At 46.3% G+C, this 22935-nt stretch overlaps 1 protein-coding gene across 11 annotated transcripts in view; it reads right to left on the reverse strand.

Annotated features, from left to right (window-relative positions):
- Positions 1-3331: 3331 nt before the first annotated feature.
- Positions 3332-22935, reverse strand: part of RHOT2 (ras homolog family member T2) — a 194727-nt gene continuing 175123 nt past the window's right edge. For 5 of the 11 annotated variants that reach the window (XM_070760769.1, XM_070760771.1, XM_070760776.1 and 2 more), the window contains one exon: positions 12781-12987. In XM_070760769.1, coding sequence (XP_070616870.1) covers positions 12870-12987 — 118 coding nt within the window. In that variant the 3' untranslated portion in view covers positions 12781-12869. Of the gene's footprint in view, positions 3582-9274; positions 12988-22935 lie in introns of those variants that run through there. The other 6 variants (XM_070760779.1, XM_070760775.1, XM_070760780.1 and 3 more) reach the window with 2 other exon arrangements.

Here is a 22935-nt window from a genome sequence, read left to right on the forward strand (position 1 = left end):
TGGGTTCCACAGGGCTGGGGCCAATCGGAATGGGACTGCCCTTTGCCATCTGAGCGCTACTCTAGGAGTTAACCCAAGCCGAATAAGAGATTTTGCCTCTTGTATTCAACGTAACAGGAAAAGCTACCATAGCAATGAAACGAATGGTGACAGCTAACTGGACAGAGGGCTCAGAAATGAAAAGCGGTGCCCCTTTTGGATTCCACAGGGGTGAGGCCAGTTGGAATCGGACCGCCCTTTGCGATCCTAGAGCACCCCGAGGAGTTAACCCAAGACATATAAGAGAGTTAGCGACAGCTAACTCTGGACGGAGGGCTCAGAAACGAAAAGTGGTGACTCCTTTGGGTTCCACAGGAGTATGGCCAGTCGGAATTGGACCACCCTTTGCGCTCCTAGCGCACCCCGAGGAGTTAACCCAAGACATATAAGAGGGTTAACGACAGATAACTCTGGACGGAGGGCTCAGAAACGAAAAGTGGTGACCCCTTTGGGTTCCACAGGAGTATGGCCAGTCAGAATCGGACCGCCCTTAGCGATACGAGTGCTCCCATAGGAATTAACCCAAGCTGAATAAGAGAGTTTGCCTCTGGGATTTAACATAACAGGAAAAGCTAACTCAGAAATCAAACAAATGGCAACAGCTAACTCTGCACAAAGAGCTCCAAAACGAAAAGCGGTGATCCCTTTGGGTTCCACAGGGCTGGGACCAGTTGGAATTGGACTGCCCTTTGCCATCCGAGCACACCCCGAGGAGTTAACCCAAGACATATAAAAGAGTTTGCCTCTGGGATTCAATGTAACAGGAAAAGCTAACACAGCAATCAAACAAACGGTGAAAGCTAACTGGATGGAGGGTTCAGAAATGAAAAGCGGTGACCTCTTTGGGTTCCACAGGGGTGGGGCCAAGCAGAATCGGAATGCCCTTTGTGATCTGATTGCTCCCCGAGGAGTTAACCCAAGTCGTATAAGAGAGTTTGCCTCTGTGATTCAATGTAACAGGAAAAGCTAACGTAGCAATCAAATGAACGGTGAAAGCTAACTTTGGATGGAGGGTTCAGAAATGAAAAGCGGTGTCCCCTTTGGGTTCCACAGGGGTGGGGCCAGTTAGAATCGGAATGCCCTTTGTGATCTGATTGCTACCCGAGGAGTTAATCCAAGTCGTATAAGAGAGTTTGCCTCTGTGATTCAACGTAACAGGAAGAGCTAATGAACGAATCAAATGAACAGTGACAGCTGACTCTGGATGGAGGGCTCAGAAATGAAAAGTGGTGACCTCTTTGGGTTCCGCAGGGGTGGAGCCAGTTGGAATCAGACCGCCCTTTGCGATCCGAGCACTCCCTGAGGAGTTAACCCAAGCCCCATAAGAGAGTTTGCCTGTGGGATTCAACGAAACAGGAAAGCTAACTCAACAAACAAATGGCGACAGCTAACTCTGGATGGAGGGCTCAGAAACGAAAAAGGGTAACCCTTTTGGGTTCCACAGGGGTGGGGGTAATCGGACCACACATTGCAATCCGACCTCTCCCTGAGGAGTTAGCCTAAGCCGTATAAGAGAGTTTGCCTCTGGGACTCAACGTAACAGCAAAAGTTAACTCAACAATCAAGCGAACGGCAACAGCTAACTCTGGACAGAGGGCTCAGAAACAAAAAGCTGTAATCAAATGAATGGTGACAGCTAACTCTGGACAGAGAGCTCCGAAACAAAAAGCGGTAACTCCTTTGGGTTCCTCAGGGTGGGGGCAGATGGAATCAGACCAGCCTTTGCGATCCGCGCTCTCCCCGAGGAGTTAGCCTAAGCCATATAGGAGAGTTTGCCTCTGGGACTCAAAGAAATAGGAAAAGCTAACTCAGCAATCCAACGAACGGCGACAGCTGACTCTGGATGGAGGGCTCATAAACAAAAACCGGTGACTAGTGATGGGCAATGAAGTTTGGGTTCGGCGAGTTCGGCCGAACTGTGCCGTGAAGTTCAGGTGAGTTCGCTGAACCCGAACCCCAAACTCTTCTGGAAATGAAGCCAAGATTTATTAAAATTAAATTGAGAGAGCTCTAGTGGCTTTTTCTTAGATAGAAAAAGGAAATGCAGAGAAAGAAAGTGGCGCTGTGGTTGACCCCAAATTAAATTTGCAAGAGGGTGAAGATGGGGACGTAGAGTAGCAGGAAGAGGGAACAGCAGCCACCAACTTTTTTCCAGCAATCCTGTGTGCAGCAGGCGCCTGCTATTTTCCAGCAATCCTGTATGCAGCAGGCACCTGCTATTTTCCAGCAATCCATGCACTTTGTGGCGCGATCGGTCTCTGGCCACTGTGGCCAGTAGTAACAGCTTTAGGCTTTAGATTAGACAGAAAAAGGAAATGCAGAGAAAGAAAGTGGCCCTGTGGGTGAAGAGGGTGACACAGAGTAGCAGGAGTGAACAGCAACCACCAGCTTTTTTCAAACAATCCTATATGCAGCAGGCACCTGCCATTTTCCAGCAATGAGCTGGGGTGGCGCAGCAGGTAGAGTGCTTTACTGCAGGCCACTGAAGCTGACTGTAGATCTGTAGGTCAGTGGTTCAAATCTCATCACCGGCTCAACGTTGACTCAGCCTTCCATCCTAATGAGGTGGGTAAAATGAGGACCCAGATTGTGGGGGCAATATGCTGGCTCTGTTAAAAAATGCTATTGCTAACATGTCGTAAGCTGCCGAATCTAAGGAGAAGGGTGGCATAAACACCGAATAAATAAATAAATCCTGTGTGCAGCAGGCACTAGCTTTTTTCCAGCAATCCTGTATGCAGAAGGCACCTGCCGGCCTTTGGTCCCCGTGGGATCTAGCACCTCGTCATCACCATCAGAATCTTCTTCCACCCATTCCTCCCCGCTATCCTCCCTCTCAGCCTCAACATTTCAGTAAGCTGCAGGAGCGTGGATCTGGGTCTCATCATCCTTCCCCAATGATGCCCTGGACACCTCCTCTGGAAGCACTGGGCTATCCGGAAGCCCAAGGTCTGCAACTGGGGATGGGGCAGGTGGACAGCCCATGGCATTCCAGTTACAAGTGTCGCTGTGGCGTCCTTTTATGTAAAAAAAAATTTCTCCCATGAATTTTCTGGATATCTCAGATTTTCAACAGGTGACAGTTTTGGGAGGGAACATGCATTTAGGCCCCCTGGAACCATTTTTCGAAAAGATAAATTTTTTTCCTGGCCAGGTGCACAGTACAGCCATTGACTGGATTCGAACTCAGGACACACTCAAATTTTCCAATGAAAATACACCTGGATATCTCAGATTTTCAAAAGGTGATATACCTTGGAAGGAACATGCATTTAGGCTCTCAGAAAACATCTGTGCAAAAAATAATTTTATTGAACACAAACTTTATTCGAACACAAACTATTCCCAAACTTTTACCATAAAAATATACCTGATTATCTACATACATAAGATGAATTTTACAGCTGTCTTGGGGGGGGGGGGAGTGGTGGTGGTGGTGGTAGCAAACGCTCTAACCACTCACTCAGGTGGTGGTGGCACAGCCAAGTCCTGTGGGGTCCATGCCTGGTTCATTTTAAGGAAAGTCAATATGTCCACGTTATCTGTGGATAATAATAATAATTAATATAATAATAATTTATTAGATTTGTATGCCGCCCCTCTCCGAAGACTCGGGGCGGCTCACAACAACGATAAAAACAATATTATACTGGCACAAATCTAATATTAAAAAAAACTAAAAACCCTATCATAATTAAAAACCAAACAGTACATACATACCAAACATAAATTATAATAAGCCTGGGGGAAAGGTGTCTCAAATCCCCCATGCCTGGGCAGATCTTTCTGTCAGTGCTGACCCCTCCTGCAGTGCTGAACACACGCTCGGACAGGACACTTGCCGCAGGGCAGGCCAGCACTTCCAGGGCATAGAGGGCAAGCTGTAGCCACATATTCAATTTACCTACCCAAAAATTGAATGGGGTAGAGGCATCGCTAATAACCATCAGGCGCGTGGACAGGTAGTCATCCACCATGTGTGTCACCTTCTGGTATGGGCCATCACATCTGATGGTGGTGGATGTGTGGGATGATGGAATAGGTTTTCCCACATGTTGTCCATGCTCCTCTTCCCCGTGAGGTGTTGTCAGTGCCACTGCTGCGTTGGCGACTGCATCCTCCTCTTACTCTGCGTGCCACCACTGGGCACTCCAATTGCTGTGGGAACTCTGCCACTAGTGCGTCCATGAGCGCACGCTTGTACTCTCGCAATCTGTGCTCCCGCTCGAGTGCTGGGATCAAGGAGGTGATGTTGGCCTTATAATGGGGATCCAGCAGTAACTGGCAGAGGTCATGATGCGGGCTACCCTGGGGTCATTGCGCAGGCACTGGAGCATGTAGTAGCTCATGTGAGCCAGGTTGCCCTGAGTCAAGGCAATGTTTTCAGCAACAGGTCTCTCCTCCTCCTCTTTCTACTCCCTCCAGCCACGCTCCATTGCTGTCCGTGAGCTGCACTGGGGGCCGCCCTGCTGCAAGTCCTCCTCCTCCGCCTCCACACCAAAATTCTATGCTGGCTGGACAGCGGAGTACCTGGCTGCTGTCGGCTCAGCGACCCACGGCTGTGCCCCCCTGGTGCCTGGGGAAATGTGCCTTTCTTCTCCTCCTTCTCGTCCTCCTGCTCCTCTGCTTCCTCCTGTGCCACATCCTCTGGCATGTCCTGAAGGGTTTTATCCAGTAGGCAAAGGATGGGGATGGTAGCACTGACGATGGCATTATCAGCGCTGACCATATCAGTGGCATACTGGAAGCACTGCAGCACAGCACAAATGTCACTCATGGAGGCCCACTCATTGGTGGTAAAGTGCTGTTGGTCTGCACTTCTACTTGTCCGGGAGTTTTGAAGCTGGAACTCCACTATTGCCCTCTGCTGCTCACACACCCTTTCAAGCATATGCAGCGTGGAATTCCACCTGGTTGGCAAATCGCAGATGAGGCGGTGGGTGGGAAGGCCAAAGTTCCTCTGCAGGGAAGATAGGCGAGCAGCAGGAGGTTGGGAACGGCAAAAGTGCGTGCACACCGCATGCACTTTATTCAGCAGCGGCAACATGTCTGGATAATTGGCCAGGAACTGCTGCACCACCATGTTGAGCATATGCGCCAGACAAGGGATGTGCGTCAACCTCACTCGGCCCAAGGCTGCCACAAGGTTCCGCCTGTTGTCGCACACCACCTTTCCTGGCTTCAGGTTCAGTGGCAGCAACCACTCGTGTGTCTGCCCCTGGATGCCGGTCCATAGCTCATGGGCAGTGTGTGGTCTCTCGCCCAAGCAGATGAGTTTCAGCACCACCTGCTGCCACAGGTGGCCTCATTTTGTTTGATAATAATCTCTCAGTTGTTGTTGCCTATGCATCGCTCTCCGCATGCGTGGCTGTATCATTAACTCTTGTTCTGAATCCAAGAGGAGCTAGATAATTGATCTCCTTCTGAGCTGTCTGTCACACTCTCCTCCTCCCTGTCACTCATGTCTTCTTGGTCAGAGGAGCCTTCATCAACAGATTCCACTGGGGGCAAAACAGGCCTGCAGTATGTGGATGTCTCACCCACATCCACAGTCCTTGGGGCAGGAGCTGGGCCAGAGCTAACCACAACAGGTGGTGGAAGGATATGCGCTAAATTGCTTCCCGCCTCATTCCCAGCCACCGCTACATTCACCCAGTGGGCAGTGAGAGAGATGTATCAGCCCTGGCCATGTTTACTGGTCCACGTGTCAGTGGTGATGTGGATGCGGAAACTTACAGCATTGCGCAATGAACACTGAACACTCTCCACTACATGTTGGTGCAGGGCAAGGATGGCCTGGCGTGAAAAGTAGTAGTGGCTGGGAACGGAATATTGTGGGATAGCCAGTTTCATAACTTTCTTGAAACTTTCTGCCTCCACCAGGTGGTAGGGGAGCATTTCAAATGCCAGCATCTTTGAAATGCTGGCATTCAGGACCTGGGCTCATGGGTGAGAATGGGTCGAACCTCCGCTTTCTCTCCAAAGTTTGAGGGATGGACAGCTGAAAGCTTCCCTGGGATGGTATAGACAGGCTTGCCAGCGGTGATGGTGTTGGTGCCAGTGCTGGTGGTGATCCTACATTGTCCTTTTGTGGAGAGACAGGTGGCCTTGTTTTTTGGGAGGCGGTGGCAGGGGCTGAGGCAGCCATAGCAGAAGAGGACCCAGCCATTTGAATACTTTTAAGGTATTGTTGCCAACAAAGCTCATGTTTTGTATTCAGATGCCTGGTCATGCAGGTGATGCTGAGATTATTAACATCTCTCCCCCACTTGATGGACTGGCGGCAGAGCATGCAAATGACCTTTGTCTTGTCATCTGTAACCTGCTTGAAAAAATGCAACGCTGGTGACATTCTTTGTGGCACATGTGGCGTGCTTGGTCCCTGGCCACGGTGGGCAGTAGTACCAGCAGACTGAACGCTGTTGGTTTGCACCCTTCTCTCTCTTCTACTGGCTGCCTGGGACTGTGGGACCATCACAGCCTCTTCCTCCTCTGAACTTTGCCGGCCTTCAGACCACGTGTGATCTAGCACCTCATCATCCCTGGCATCTTCTTCCACCAACTCCTCCCCACTAACCTCCCTCTCAGCCTCAACATTGCAGTAAGCTGCAGGAGCAGGGATCTGGGTCTCATCATCATCCATCATGGTCTTCCCTGAAGCTCAAGTTCTGCAACTGTGGATGGGGAAGGTGGACGGTCCATGGCATTCCAGTTACAAGTGTCATCAAACAGCATTAAAGACTACGCTGCTTCTGGGTGAGACGGCATTGCTGCTTTGGTGGGGGGTGATGACGAGGGCACTGAACACGCAGATGAGGTGGAGTGTGTAGAAGGCAATACCAAGGAAAAGGTAGCGCTGCATGCCATATTATCTCCAACTTCTTGCATCAAACCCAGGTGCCTGCTTGTGCCAGAGGAAGGGGTATGAGGTGCAGATGTTACATGCCCTCTACCTGCTCCTGCAGCACCAGCTCCATCATCATCACCACTACCACCAGCACGGCCACGGCCTTTTTTCATGGCTTTCTTCATGGTTGAAGCCCTGCAGTGACAGTGGCCCAAGGAACAAAAGAAGGTGCAGCATTCAGGTGGACCTAGAATTTGAAAAATAAATGCCCTGGAACTGAGGTAGACAGGAGCTGCAGTCTTGGTCAGGATCAGGAACCTTAAATGTCTTTGTTCCTTGGTGTCAGACTGGGCACCCAGGAGAAGGCAGGCTCTGGAAAACACTGGAACTGAGGTAGACATGAACTGCAGTCTTGGTCAGGATCAGGAACCTTACATTTCTTTGTTCTTAGGTGTCAGACTGGGCACCCAGGAGAAGGCAGGCACTGGAAAATACTGGAACTGAGGTAGACAGGAACTGCAGTCTTGGTCAGGACCAGGAACCTTAAATTGCTTTGTTCCTGGGTGTCAGACGGTGCCGGAGATATTCTGGTCTGATGCCAGATATCATTACCAACATTTTGAATTGTGACGGGAAACTGATCGGCAGTCAATGCAAGCCACAGAGTGTTGGAGAAACGTGGGCAAACCTAGGTAACCCCACAATAGCTCTCGCGGCCGCATTCTGCATGATCTGAAGTTTCTGAACACTTTTCAAAGGTAGCCCCATGTAGAGAGCATTTCAGTAGTCGAACCTCGAGTTGATGAGGGCATGAACGACTGTGAGCAATGACTCCCTGTCCAAATAGGGCCGCAACTGGTGCACCAGGTGAACCTGTGCAAATGCCCTCCTCGCCACAGCCGAAAGATGATGTTTCAATGTCAGCTGTGGATCGAGGAGGATGCCCAAGTTGCGGATCCTCTCCGAGTGGGGCAGTAATTCCCCCCCGGGTAATGGACGGAAAGATGGAATTGTCCTTGGGAGGCAAAATCCACAGCCACTCCATCTTGTCAGGGTTGAGTTTGAGCTTGTTGACACCCATCCAGACCCCAACAGCCTCCATGTACCGGCACATCACTTCCACTGCTTCACTGACTGGACATGGGGTGGAGATGTATAACTGGGTATCATCAGCATACTGATACCTCACCCCATGCCCTTGGATGATCTCACCCAGTGGTTTCATGTAGATATTAAATAGCATGGGGAGAGGACTGACCCCAGAGGCACCCCACAACAGAGAAGCCTAGAGGTCGAACTCTGATCCCTCAGTAACACCGACTGCGACCGACCGGAGAGGTATGAGAACCTCTGTAGGACAGTGCCTCCCACTCCCAACCCCTCCAGCCGGTGCAGGATACCATGGTCGATGGTACCGAAAGCCGCTGAGAGGTCGAGAAGCCCCAGGACAGAGGATAAACCTGTCCCAGGCCCACCAGACATCATCCGTGAACGTGACCAAACTAGTTTCCGTGCTGTAGCTGGGGGGCCTGAATCCTGACTGCTGAGGGCCTAGATAATCGGCTTCTTCCAAGGATTGCTGGAGCTGGTGCGCCACCACCTTCTCAACAACCTTCCCCATAAAGGGAAGGTTGGAGACTGGATAGTTGTTGAGAATAATACTAATATGACCATAACTTTACTTGTTATGAATATCAACCCATATGCATTATTGACCTCCCTTTATTTTGTTCATTATTTCTTTCTGTCATATTTGTAATAAAACTTAAGATTATTTTTTTAAAAATATGTCAGTCAGTCTATCTATCTATCCATCTTTTTTAAAAAAATAATCTTAAGTTTTATTACAAATATGACAGAAAGAAATAACGAACAAAATAAAGGGAGGTCAATAATGCATATGGGTTGATATTCATAACAAGTAAAGTTATGGTCATATTAGTATTATTGAAAAGCATAGAATATATAAAACATAAAATATATAGTTGTATTACTGTTATTGACAATAAAGAAAAAGGGAAAGAAAAGAAAAAAGGGGAAAAAAGGAAAAGGGAAAGCGTGAAAGGAAGGAAACGATAGAAAAGATAGAAGGAAAAAAGAGGGAAAAGGGGAAGAAGATAATGAAGAGAGAAGGGATGAGGAAAAGTACAGTACAGTACAGCTACTTGGTTTTTTTTGTTTTTGGTGTTTTCTATTTTTAGTCGTTAACAGGATTTGGATTTGAATTACAGAATCCACGCTCCATTTTAGACATGCACCAGCAGGCTGGCCTGTGCAGATGTGCTCGGTTTGTTTATGAAAGCAGCAACAGCCTTTTCTTCATCTTTCCCCACCCCCACTGCACAAACCCAAAGAAGCCCCCAAGAAAGCAGACACCGAGATGTTGTCTTTTGTCTGCAACCATCTGGTATAAATTTATTCAGGTTCACAGCAGTTGAGTTGAAACTTGGTACAACTGAATGGAGAAGACGACCCACCCCCACCCAGGGGAGAACGAGCACCATCGCTCGGTGAAAAAGAGGTTACCCCTACAAAGCTTCTGAGAATTTGCTCCAAGTAGTGAATGCATAAATACGGTGATGGTGGTGGTGGAGGAACAGATGGAGATATTAAAATTTACCTGGAGCTCATCTCTGGGTGTAACATGATGGGGATACCTAAAATGTCCAGGGAATGCCAAAGGAATCCAAAATATTCCACATGCAGTGTGACTGGGCTATACCACTCCAACCAGCGAGGGGTTGACAACTATTTCTTTTGAAACCATTGAGGTTCCAAGGATGAAGCTCATAAAGCTGGGCCAAGTTCAGACCACTTCCTAGTGCAAGGGGTAAACGTTTGAGGAAACCTCTATTTTTTTTTAATGCTCTACAAAAGAAAGTTCCAGGTCTCCCCTAATATGCTAGTTTTCCACGTGTGGCGAATTCCTTCTGGTTGGTATTTACGATGAATATTTAATGCCTTGTTTCATGATCCCTAGCCACTTCTACTTCTGGTAATTAGATTAGCTCTTTTTTTTCAAAAGCATTAAGGTTAGGTCTTTTTCAAAAGCAAGTAACCAGCCTACGGAGGTCTCCAGTTTTGCGTTGTTCCTGCAATTTTTTTCTCCATTGATTACATGACGTACTGGTTTTTAACTAGAGGTGTTCAACTTTGGCTGGTTGAAGACTTGTGGACTTGCAGTGCTGGCTGCAGACTTCTGGGAGTTTAAAGTCCACAAGTCAATTCTGGGAGTTGAAATCCACAAGTTTTCAACTGGCCAAGTTTGGACTACTAACTCCCAGAATTGACTTGTGGACTTTTAACTTCCAGAATTCCCCATCTAGTGGTGCTGGCTGGAAAATTCTAGGAGTTGAAATTCACAAGTCTTACAACAGGCCAAAGTTGGACACTCATGCTTCAGACCTTGCAGCTGCTGGTTATATGAAAAAAGTTTTTTAAAAAAAAAAAAAGCAAACCAGAATTCCCAAAGCATATTTTGAACTGCATCCTATCCCAAGCCTTTGATGCTACTGCCTGAATTAATGATTCCTCTAGAGAGGGGGAATGAGAGAATCTTTTAAAAAAAAAGTGGTAGGGATATACAGTACTTATTTAAAGTTATGTTAAAAAAACAGTAACACAAGGTCAAGAATGGGAGATGAATACTGATGGGAGTTATTTTCTTGGCACTGATTGTGAGCACTAGCAGAGCTCTTAAGTAGTTTAAGTTACTTTAAAAATAATCCTATAATGCAGGGGTCCTCAAACTTGGCAAGTTTAAGACTTGAGGACTTCAATTCTCAGAGTTAAACTTCCAAATTCTGGGAGTTGAAGTCTACAAAGTCTTAAAGTTGCCAAGTTTGAAGATCTCTGCTATAAGGAAATGTGACGGGGTCTCCAACCTTGGCAACTTTTAAACTTGTGGACTCCAACTTCCAGGATTTGGCAGTTGAATTTGGGACTTGTGGACTTCAACTTCCAGAATTTGGGAGTCTCTAGCTGGCTGGAGAATTCTGGCAGTTGAAGTCTTAAAGTTGCCAAGGTTGGAGACCCATGGTATAAGAGATGCAATTAAGTTGCAAAGTTTTTGATTTATTTCAGTTCGTAGACTTGGTGGCAGAGGTCACAACTATGAAGATGGGTGCCTTCTGCTTCCTCCCCCAACATGTGGTCCCACTGTCATTTAATATGTGAGTTCCCAACCCTGTGGCTGCACCCACTACCGGGCCTTGAACTGTTTGGAACTGGGCCACAGAAGTGGCATATGAGCGCTTTCCCTACACTCACAATTCCTCACCCTGTAAAAGCTGGAAAGACTGGAAAAAACTCATTTTAATTTAATGGCCCCCTGCATTTCTGGCCTGCAGAAGGAATATAATGTGGGGAAACCTGGACTTAACACAACCCCAACAAAATAGGGTTGCCGACAACGGTCTGGTTAAGGACTGAGAGCCTCGGGTTGCAAGCGCAGAGAAGGAACTCCGAAGGAAAAAACCTAAAGCCTGTGTCACACGCAAAAAAAGGGTCATAAAGTGTGCGAAACCCGCAAAGTTAAAAAAAAAAGTTCAAACATTCCTTTAAAAAAAAAAAAGTAATTCCTTTCTGAGATGTTTCTAGGACGGCATAAAATCTGGGGTTTATTTCCCCCCCCCCTTCCTTCCCCTCTCGAATTGTGAATGTTATTTATCCGGCTCAGTTTTGGAAAAGAGTTTAAAAAGTTTGGAAGATGGCTCTGAGTGGAAGCCCTAGCCTGCTAGACCACCATGGCAAAGATCCATCAGCAGAGGGGGGCGCCTGTTTGATACCCCCTCCCCTCCTGTCTCATTCCAACCTAAAATATAGGAAGTATGTCATATGATGTTCAGTTTCCTGGAGCATGGGGAAAATGAAGTGGCAAGGGATAAAAAACACACAGACATCACCTATGACTTTTCCATGTGCTGGATTGCTGAATGAAGAAGGATGTGTGCGTGCTCCTACAATGCATCCAAGAATACTAGCGGAGGGAGGCAGGTCCTGGTTACTTCCTCAACTGGCTTTGCCGCTGCTGGAGCAGACAACCTCCAAAATCTTGAAACTAGTGAGTGCGAGTGACAGACAGAAGTTTCCAAACCGCCCTTGAAACCACAGCGGTAACCTTACCGTGGGTGGGCAATTATTAGATTAGATTAGATTTATTGGATTTATATGCCACCCCTCTCCTCAAACTTGGGGCGGCATATGAGATTCATGTCTGCATCGAGAGTGAGAGGTTCCATCTCAGTTCTCCATCCTTCCACAACCATGGAGGCTCCTTTGTCCTGTACTTGAATCAAGCCCAAGAAGGAGGGCCTGGGTGAAATCCCTTCTTTTAGGATTCAGAAAATCCCAGAAACCTTTGTAGTTTCCTCCCCTGGAAGGCACTCAAGATGTCCTTCCAATCACAAGATCAAAGTCGACGGTCCAAACAGAGGTACCGCAGAAGGCCAACAGTTCTAGCTTTCCGCAAATCACGTCTATTTTTAAAAAACCCAAAACATTTCCCAGACTGCAAGAGTTTCGGCTTCTGAGCAGCAGCCAAAAGGGGACGCTTGAGATATTTGTTAGAGCTGAGCAGCCCAGAAAGATATCTGATGCGATGGCTTGCAGGATTCTGGGGAGGGGGGGGGGGGTACATTCCCTGAGTGAGAAAAATGCAAATCTTGCCTGTACCAATTAGGGTGACTGTGATGATTTCAGATGATGATGCTGGTGCTGTGATGGTGGTGGTCATTCACTCCCATCTACAACAGCCCACCTACCCTCCCTTCCCTCCGGGAGAAGCCCAAGGGAGTGGAATGTCCTTTTCGGGTGACCTTCGGTCTTTATCCCTTGCACGCTTCTTTTGGGTTTTGCAAAGTGCTTGGAGGGGAGGGGAGGGGAGAGCAAATGAAGTTGTGTCTCCTGGACACGGGTGGGAAAGAATAAACAACCTAGAGGAGGGAGGAAAAGACGATGGAGATTCCCATGTCCTTGCTGGCCTCTACTTGTTCTTCGTCATGGCCTTGTAGAGGCTGATTCCCACCAGGGTGACCACTGCAGCTCCCAGGGCAATCCGGATCCAGAAGGACGACACACCCAACTCGATGTCGTTGAGATGCCTGCAAAGAGAAAGGTGGCAGGTGTGGCTTGAGTGCATAGGAGAGAATGAGCTTTTCCTCATCCTGGGCGTTTTGACATCCATGGTCACAATTAAGAATCTGTTCAAGATCCATCATGTGCAGAGGCAGGGCGGTGCAGTGGTTAGAGTGCAGCACTGCAGCCACTTCAGCTAACTATTAGCTGTCGTTCAGCAGTTCTAATCTCACCACCGGCTCAAGGTTGACCCAATGAGGATCCAGATTTTGGGGGGAAATATGCTGATTCTGTAAACCACTTAGAGAAGGCTAGAGAAATTTAAGGCTGGGTGTGGCTCCAGTCTCCACTCAGCACTCTGCATTCTTCCACTCTGAACTCTGCTGTAATGAAATTAGCTCTCCTGCTCATACTACCTATAAGGATTATCTGAGTGGAAAATCTGAGAAAGACACAAGAGAACCATCTCTTGATTCTCTTTAGCATAAGACAGGGAGGAAGAAACTGTGGTAGGCTTTCAGTGTTCCGTATTATGCCTTACAATAGTTTTAGTAGATTTAGTAGACCCTATTTCCTGAACCTTGAAAGGTTGACATTCTCTTAGATTAGTGGCCTTCACGTCCTCAATGCATTAGAACCTCTCTGCTCGATCAGGCCAAGGGCCCTATCTTGGTCCAGCATTTTTTTTCCCACCATGACCAACCACAGGCCTCTGGGGACCCCAGGAGAAGATGCAGACCTCCTCCTCCTCTTTTACTACAGGTTCCCTACAAGCTCTTATTTGGGGGCAACTGCTTCCATAACCCAGAGATAGCATTAAGGCTCCAAAACCCTTGACAGTCCTTGACAAACCTGAATTTATCTTATCTTATCCCACTTTTAAGCGCAACCAACTTTTGAGGACAGCTTTTGAAGACCGAAATGTCCACATTTTGGATATAGAGGACCAGCTATTAGAATCGAACAGCTCTCTTTCAACAGAGAGGGTGTCAGCCCCGAAAGCCATATTCTTCTGGGCTGCCACATTTAGTGCCTGGGAAAACGGGAGGAAGGATTGCAAGTAGTGAGGGAGGATTAGCCATAACAACATTCCTTTCTCTGGGAGTCAAGGACACTCTGCCCAGTACCTGGATGGGAGTGACTGAGGGCCCCTCTCCAGTTGCAACAGTGAATTGATTGGACCGTGTGATGGACTTGTGGGTGCAGGGGATGGACCTTTGACATTCTTCTGGGTGGGGAAAATCCAAAACTCTCAAATTCAGGTTTCCCCAGATGTGCTAATATGACATCTCTAATAAAACGGAAGTTGGAGGAACTTCAAGCCTTGGAGGTCTTCTTTTGTTTGGGTGGGTATTAATTGGAACCCTGATATTGGGGGGAGAATAAGACACAACCTACCATATATATTCGAGTATAAGCCGACCCGAGTATAAGCCGAGGCACCAGTTTTTGCCACAAAAACGGGGAAAACTTATTGACCCGAGTATAAGCCGAGGTTAGAAAATGCAGTGGCTACTGGTAACTTATAAAAATGGAAATCAATAAAATCAGTAGATTAAATGTTTTAGAATATTTATTTTAAAGAAAACCAGTAAACTAGTGCTGTAAATTTAAAAGAGGGTAAACAAAAGCAATCTGGTAATAACAATAAATTAAAAAGTAAAAAAAGTAGCTTAATCATCAACCAAGCTAAAACCTATAGAAATAAACCCTAAACCAGGGGTCTTTAAACTTGACAGTTTTAATACTAGGACTTCAACTCCCAGAATTACTGCACCAACCATGCTACCTCAGGAGTGGGAGTTGAAGTCCACAAGCCTTAATCTTGCCAGGTTGAAGACCCTTGCACTTCTAACCCTAAACCAGGGGTCTTTAAACTTGACAGTTTTAAGACTAGTGGACTTCAACTCCCAGAATTCCTGCACACGGGGACCGGCTGTGGAGGTTGCACTTTTCCACCCTCTGCGGTTTCAACTTCCAATTAGGAAAGAAGGATGGCGCGTAGGGACGATGCCAGCGCTGAGGCGCTGCTTTTAAGAGATCCACTTGGGACGGCAGCAGGGAAAGGAGGAGGAGGAGAGTCAGAGTAGCCTGCAGCCACGGAGGAAAAGGAAAGAAAGACAACCCTCGCCTCTTTTCTTTCCTCCTCTTCCTCCACAACCACAGCTGACAGAAAGGAGAAGGGAAAGCAGCCAACAGCAAAAGAGGGGAGCGAAGACTCCTCTTTCCTTTCCTCTTCCTCCTCTTTCTCCGCGGCTGTGGGCTACTCTAGCTCTCCTCCTCCTCCTCCTTTCCCTGCTGCCGTCCCAAGTGGATATCTTTAGCAAATCTGCTTCTCTCTCCAGCTGGGGGCTTCTAAAGCCTGGAGAGAGTTCATGCCATTTCCCCCCCCCCCCCCTTTAGCTTGCTGGCTGGCTCGCTGACTGGATCTCCTTCCCACCCCTGATCCTCCCTCCTCCTCCATCTCCCTTTATTGCCCCATGTGTTGTGTGGAGAAGCAGATTTGCTAAAGAGATCCACTTGGGATGGCAGCAGGGAAAGGAGGAGGAGGAGGAGAGCCAGAGTAGCCTGCAGCCGCGGAGGAAAAGGAGGAAGAGGAAAGAAAGAAGAACCCTCGCCTCTTTCCTTTCCTCCTCCTCTTCCTCCATGACCGCAACTGACAGGAGAAAAGAGAAGAAAGGGAAGCAGCCGACAGCATATTTATTTATTTAAATATTTTTAAAATAAATTTAAAATCCTTGTAGCGGGCAGGTGAGCGAGCGAGAGAGAAGAAACGGGCCTTCTCCGGCAGTTGTTGGGAGCTCCAGTGCGAGGAGCTGTAGCTTGGCCGAGCAGAGCTACCCCACTGCAGCGCGCATGAGAATTCGGGACCAACTCTTCTTCTTTCACGCGGCTGGAGAAGGCTCGTTTCTCTCTCTCTCTCTCCTGTTCACTCACTTGCTCTCCTGTCAGCTGCAAAGACAGGGAGGCACGCATCAGGACTTTCTCGCCACAGTGTCCTTGTAGCGGGCAGGAGAGTGAGCAAGAGAGACAAATGAGCCTTCTTCAGCCGTGCGGAGGAAGAGGAGTTGGTTCCGAATTCTCGTGCTTATACTCGAGTATATACGATATCTACAGCACTTCCAAGATTCACCATTTACATCCTGATTCAGGTGACCTGGAGGGCGTAAGATAATCCCAGAAGTGGCCTTGGTAGATCTCAGAGATAGTGCTAGCAACCAAATGACTTCAAAAACAACCACAGTCCTTCCTAGCAGAACCTATCCTACGATTCCCCAACTATCAGAACTGACAAAGCTTCTGGGATGAGAAGTGAAAGATTTCCTTCCTCAAGGAAAAAAAGGTCAGTTGGAAGAAGAAGGAGGAGGAAGGGGAAGAAGAATAAAAGGAAGAAGATGCCTAGAAGATGCTTAGAGGTGACCAACACCAGTAAAGAGGTGACCCACTGCCCTTGGCATAAGAAGGGCAATGGAAAAGTGGCGTTCCTGCAGATCTTTGTCTCCAATGGCTTCCAGAATTTTGTTCCCTTCCAAGCTTTACAACTATTCAGGTCAGTGCCCCGTTATAGGAGGCTTAATGGCCCTTGCCTCGCATGGCATTAAAAGAAGAACAGACAAAACAACGAGCAAGAACTGGGTCATTGGATGGAAATGGGAAATGAGAGCTAAATAAGAGCATTCGTATTGGAGGCAGCATATTCTTTCAATAAGGACATTTTCTTCAGGTGAAATGGGAAAGGATGGCTTCTTTTGTCTTGCTGGCTGTTACTTCTCTTCGCTGGATGATGCTGCCATTTGGTCTGCCCAGCAATGCTCTTCCTCTCTTCAGGGTCTGTTGTGGCCCGCCACACTCGGACGAGTTTGGGGAGGAACTTGGGCCAGTTCTGGAGTCTGGGGAAGGCTCTGGTAGATGCTCTGCGTCGGGAGCAAAAAAAGAGCCACTGGAGAGGCAGCTGCCTTCAGAGGCAGTCAGGAGTGAGGAGAAAGAACAGTTGGGGCCTGTGCCAGATAGTGGAGCAGGTAGGAGAGAACAAGGAAGTAAAACTCAGAATGGCCACTCCCTGACTGGAGAATAAATAGAAGGAAAAGGGAATGGTGGTTGTAGGAGACAACACTTCGTATTTCTGAAGATTTGCTTATACAGTGGTACCTCGTTTTATGAACACCTCTTCTAAAGACCTTTTCGAGATACGAACCCGGTGTTTAAGATTTTTTTGCCTCTTCTTCCGAACTATTTTCACCTTATGAACCCAAGCTGCCACCGCTGGGATACTCCGCCTCCGGAGTTCCGTTGCCAGCTGAAGCGCTGGGAATCCCCTGAGCCTCCTTTTGCAAGGAATCCCCACCTCCTGACTTCCGTTGCCAGCGGAAGCGCCCGTTCTTGTGCTGCTGGCATTCCCCTGAGGATCCCCTCACTGGGAAACCCCACCTCTGGACTTCCGTTGCCAGCCAAAGTGCTGGGATTTCCCTGAGCCTCCTTTTGCTGGGAATTCCCGCCTCCGGACTTCCATTGCCAGCCGAAGCTCCCATTCTTGCACTGCTGGGATTTTCCTGAGGCTCCCCTCGCTGGGATCCCCTTCGTTTTTGTCAGTGCTGCTTTGAATCACAGCAAGGGGAGCTTCAGGGAAATCCCAGCAGCGCAAGAACGGGCGCTTCGACTGGCAACAGAAGTCTGGAGGTGGGGTTTCCCAGCGAGGGGAGCCTCGGGGGAATCCCAGCAGCACAAGAACGGGTGCTTCCACTGGGAACGTTAAGTCCAGAGGTGGGGTTTCCCAACAAGGGGAGCCTCAGGGGAATCCCAGCAGCTCAAGAACAGGTGCTTCCACTGGGAACGTAAGTCCAGAGGTGGGGTTTCCCAACAAGGGGAGCCTCAGGGAAATCCCAGCAGCACAAGAATGGGCGCTTCTGCTGGCAACGTAAGTCCGGAGGCGGGGATTCCCAGCAAAAGGAGGCTCAGGAGGATCCCGGCAGCGCAAGAACAGGCGCTTCCGCTGGCAACGTAAGTCCAGAGGTGGGGTTTCCCAATGAGGGGAGCCTCAGGGTAATCCCAGCAACACAAGAACGGGCGCTTCCGCTGGCAACGGAAGTCCGGAGGCGGGGATTCCCAGCAAAAGGAGGCTCAGGTGATTCCCAGCGATGCAAGGCAAAAGGGGTGAGTTTTGGGCTTGCACGCATTATTTGCTTTTACATTGATTCCTAAGGGAAACATTGTTTCATCTTACAAACATTTCAACGTACGAACCTTGTCACGGAACGAATTAAGTTCGTAAGACGAGGTACCACTGTATTGTTTCGTGCCATGGAGACTGTTTGCCAGAACTTAATTTGAACCTGGGAGCTTAGAGCCTGACGAATAAGGCCTGTTACTGCAATTAATTCTTGGAAGGATTATTGCCTGGACTTCGTGTGAAAGCCATTAATTCACAGGAGATAAATAAAAGATGGGTTTTCCCAGGACAAGGAGTCCGTTTCTTGTTTGTGCTCAGGCTGGGTCAGAACAGGGTGTGGAGGAGATCAGTGCACTCCATCTCAAGCACCAGCCCAAAGAGATAAGACCGTGATCCCTGAAATTCTGCATCAAAAAGCAATAGGTGTGGGGTGGAAAAAGCTGTTCAGGGTCATCAGCTGTTCTCTGTGGAACTAGACCCTGGAGTGCTCCTTGGTTTACCGAGGAGCTCCGGGAGTTGAAACGCCAGAAGAGACGTCTAGAGAAGCGATGGAGGAAGACTAAATCCGAATCCGATTGAACACTTGTAAGAGCTCACATTAAGACTTACAAAGTGGCGCTCAAGGGGGCAAGATGCGTGTATCATGCTGCCTTGATTGCATCAGCGGAATCCCACCTGGCCGCTCTGTTTAGGGTGACCCGCTCCTTTCTGAACCAGGGAGGAGTTGGGTAGCCCTTGCAGGGCAGTGCTGAGGAGTTTAACTCGTTTTTCACTGTTAAAGTCGCTCGGATCCGGGCAGACCCCGACTCTGATTGGAAAGCAGTGCCAGCTGACGAGTCAGTCGAGGTGACTGGGGCCTGCCTTGTCCACCGGTCTGGGAGGAGTTTGACTTGGTGACACCTGATGAAGTGGACAAGGCCATTGGAGCTGTGAGTTCCGCTACCTGCTTACTGGATCCGTGTCCATCTTGGTTAGTTTGGTCAGCTGAGAGGTGACATGGAGCTAGGTCCAGGACATTGTCAACATTTCTTTGGGGAGGGGGTCCTTCCCGGCTCCTTACAAGGAGGCACTTCCCTGGACCCAGCCGTGCTTAATAACTACTGTCCAGTCTCCAACCTCCACTTTATGAGGAAGGTTGTTGAGAAGGTGGTGGCGCTCCAACTCCAGTGGTCCTTGGAAGAAGCCGATTATCTAGGCCCTCAACAGTCAGGATTCAGACCTAGCTACAGCACAGAAACTGCTTTGGTCGCACTGATGGATGATCTCTGGTGAAACCACTGAGATCATCCTAGGGCATGGGGTGAGGTATCATCAGTATGCTGATGATACCCAGTTATACATCTCCACCCCATGTCCAGTCAGCGAAGCAGTGGAAGTGATGTGCCACCACCTGGAGGCTGTTGGGGTCTGGATGGGTGTCAACAAGCTCAAACTCAACCCAGACAAGACGGAGTGGCTGTGGGTTTTGCCTCCCAAGGACAATCCCATCTTTCTGTCCATTACCCTGGGGGGGGGGAATTACTGCCCCCCTCGGAGAGGGTTTGCAACTCGGGCGTCCTCCTCGATCCACAGCTGACATTGGAACATCATCTTTCGGCTGTGGCGAGGAGGGCGTTTGCACAGGTTCACCTGGTGCACCAGTTGCGGACGTATTTGGACAGGGAGTCATTGCTCACAGTCGCTCATGCCCTCATCACCTCGAGGTTCGAGTACTGCAATGCTCTCATGGATCCTTTAACTTGCTCTTCTATAGTATCCTGTTTTAATAGATAGCTGTATAATTTAGATCCAAATATTATTAAGTTGAGAGGATTGGTGTTTTGAAAGCCAAGTGTACTTTTGTGTTGTTTGTATTTTGTGTTTATTTGTATGTATGTGAACCAGTCTATAGGTATTCCATTATCTTCTAATTGTTGTCTAGTGAGAATATTATCATTAGAGTCTAGTAATTTGGAGTAGGTTATTATTTTTGGTACTGAAAGAGGGGTTTGGTAGGTAAAGGATTCATTTGGGGATAGCCATATTGGAATTGCTAGATAATGATTTTTTTTAATCTGTTGCCATGTCGATATTAATGTGTTTCTGATATAATGGTTTTTAAAGTATTTTGGTATTTTGTTTGGTTCTGCCATTAGGAATGTGTGCCATCCTGACTATAAGTTAAATCCTTCTAAGGAAAGTAATCTTGTGTTTTGTAACGTTATCCAATCTTTGATTTTAGTTAAAATAGTGGTTTGATAGTAAAGATAAAAGTTGGGGAGGCCAAAGCCTCCTCTTGATCTATGATCTTGCAGGTTTTTTAACTTTATTCTTGCCTTTTTTTTTGTCCAAATGAATTTCCGAATTAGTTTATGTAATTGTTCAAAGAATGATTTGTTTAATTTGATCGGAGCTACCTGAAATAGATATAGGTATCTGGGGAGAATGTTTGATATTATTGCGGCAATCTTACCCATCAGTGATAATTTTAAATTTGTCCATCTAGTTAAATCTTTTTGTATGTCCTGTGTGAGTTTGTCGTAATTATCTTTTTTCAAAGTACTATTGTTTGCTGAGATCGTAATGCCCAGATATTTAGTTTTTTTCACTATTTTTACATTAAGAGCTTGCTCTAATATGGAATTCTGGTGTCATGTTTTTAGTTATAATTTGGGTTTTGTCTAAATTAATTTTGAGACCGGTTATTTCCCCAAATCTATGAAGTTCACTCATTAAAATATGATTTAAGAGGATCTTGAATTGTGAATACTATGTCATCTGCAAAAGCTTGAAGTGTTCCTTTTTTATTTTAAGTCCATTTATTTGCTCATTATTTCTTATATTTTTTAGAAATGTTTCTAAAGCTAATATAAAAATTAAAGGTGCTAAGGGACATCCCTGACGTACTCCTCTCATTACTGTTATTTCTTCTGTGATAGTTTTGTTAGAGTATTTTTGCTGTTTGTTGGGAGTAAATAGATTTTATTAGGTTGATAAAGTTGTCTCCAAATTTCATATGTTCTATTTGTGTTATGAAATATTCCCAATAGAGAGAATCAAAAGCTTTTTTCAGGTCTATAAACACGAGCGCCACTGGTTTATCAAGATTTTCGTTATAGTATTCTAAGGTGTTGAGTTATGGTTTGGGTATTATTACTTATATTTCTTTTTGGTAGAAATCCGTTTTGATCCGGATGTATAATGTTGTTTAATATATTTTTGAAGCGTTCTGCAATTATTGATGAAAAAAATTTATAATCCGTGTTTAGTAGTGAAATTGGTCGGTAATTTTCTAAGTGTTTTTTATCTTTATTTTCTTTTGGTATGATGGTAATGTAAGCTTCAGACCATGTTTTCGGAAGTTTGCCTTCTTGTAGTGCCTGGTTATATAGTTTTAACATTATTGGTTCTAGTATGTCCTGGTGGTGTTTATAAAATTCCAAGGGGATACCGTCAGGTCCTGGGGTTTTATTGTTATGTTGTTTTGCAATGGCCAGTTTAATTTCTGTAGGAGTGATATTCCTATTTAGTTTTGTTCTTTCTTCCTCTGTTATCTGTAGTGTTTCGTTTAAAGCTAAGTATTTCTTAATTGCAGGGTTATCTTGTTTGTCTGAGTTATATAGGTCCTGGTAAAATTGTTGTATTATGTTTTTCTTTTCTTCTGTGTTTGTTTTCAATAGGCCCAAATTATCATAAAGAGATTCTATGACTTTGTCGGCTTTTTGTTGCGCCAATTTAAAAGCCAACCATCGGCTGGGTTTATTAGCAGATTCAAAATTTAGTTGTTTTAAAGTTTTGTATTTGGCAGTAAGTTGTTGTTGAGTTTCTAGGTTTATTTCATGTTTTATAGTTTTTATTTTAATTAGAGTTGCTGTGTCATCCGGGTGTTGTTGTCTCTGCTTCCTGTAATTTAGTGTTGAGATAGTTAAGTTTCTCTTTTTTTTGTTTATTGGTGTAGGCTGAGTAAGATATATATATTCCACGTATATAGGCTTTCATTGTATCCCAAACTATCTGTAATGTCCTATCTCCTTCACAATTAATCGTTATAAAGGGTGGTAGTTCGTTTTCTATTTTAGTTTTGAAATGTTTTTCATTTATGGTGGAATAGTTCATAGTCCATCTTTTGTGCGTTATGGAATCCTGGTTGTTGAGAGTTAAGTGTATGGGATTGTGATCAGCCCAAGTGGCAGGTAAGATCCTTATTTCTCTTGTTTGGTTTATAATATAAGAATTGGACCAAGCCATATCTATGCACGACCAAGATTTGTGTGGGTATGAGAAGAAAGTGTATTGTGTATTTTGCGGGTGATGTGTTCTCCATATATCCTTAAGCGCAAATTCATATGTTAGATAGTCAAATGTGGCTGGGAGGGTTTTTCGTAAACAGTGTTGTTTGCTACTCTTATGGTCTTTGTTTTTATTGTGTATCGCGTTGAAGTCACCCATTGTAATAAAATTTGTTAAGCTCAATTCAAGAATTTTTTTGTGTAATTGTGTGTAGAATGCTGATTGATTGATAGTGGGTGCATATATTCCTATTATTGTTAATTGTTCATTTTTTATCGTTATTTGTACCATTAGAATTTGACCATCGGGTTCTTCATATATAAGTTTTGGTTTATATTGGCTTTTAATGTAAATTGCTATCCCTCTCCTTTTAACTGATGCTGAGGAAGTGAAAAGTTCGCCAAGACCTGGGAGTAATAGTGGTGTCTTTTTTTTTACAATATGTGTTTCTTGTAAACATGTTATGTGAAAGTTGTGACTTAGAAGTTTGTGAATTTCCCCCCCTCTTTTTCTGAGTTCAATCCATTGATGTTCGTTG

Source organism: Erythrolamprus reginae, chromosome 9 (genome assembly GCF_031021105.1).
Source record: "Erythrolamprus reginae isolate rEryReg1 chromosome 9, rEryReg1.hap1, whole genome shotgun sequence".
Lineage (NCBI taxonomy): Eukaryota > Metazoa > Chordata > Lepidosauria > Squamata > Dipsadidae > Erythrolamprus > Erythrolamprus reginae.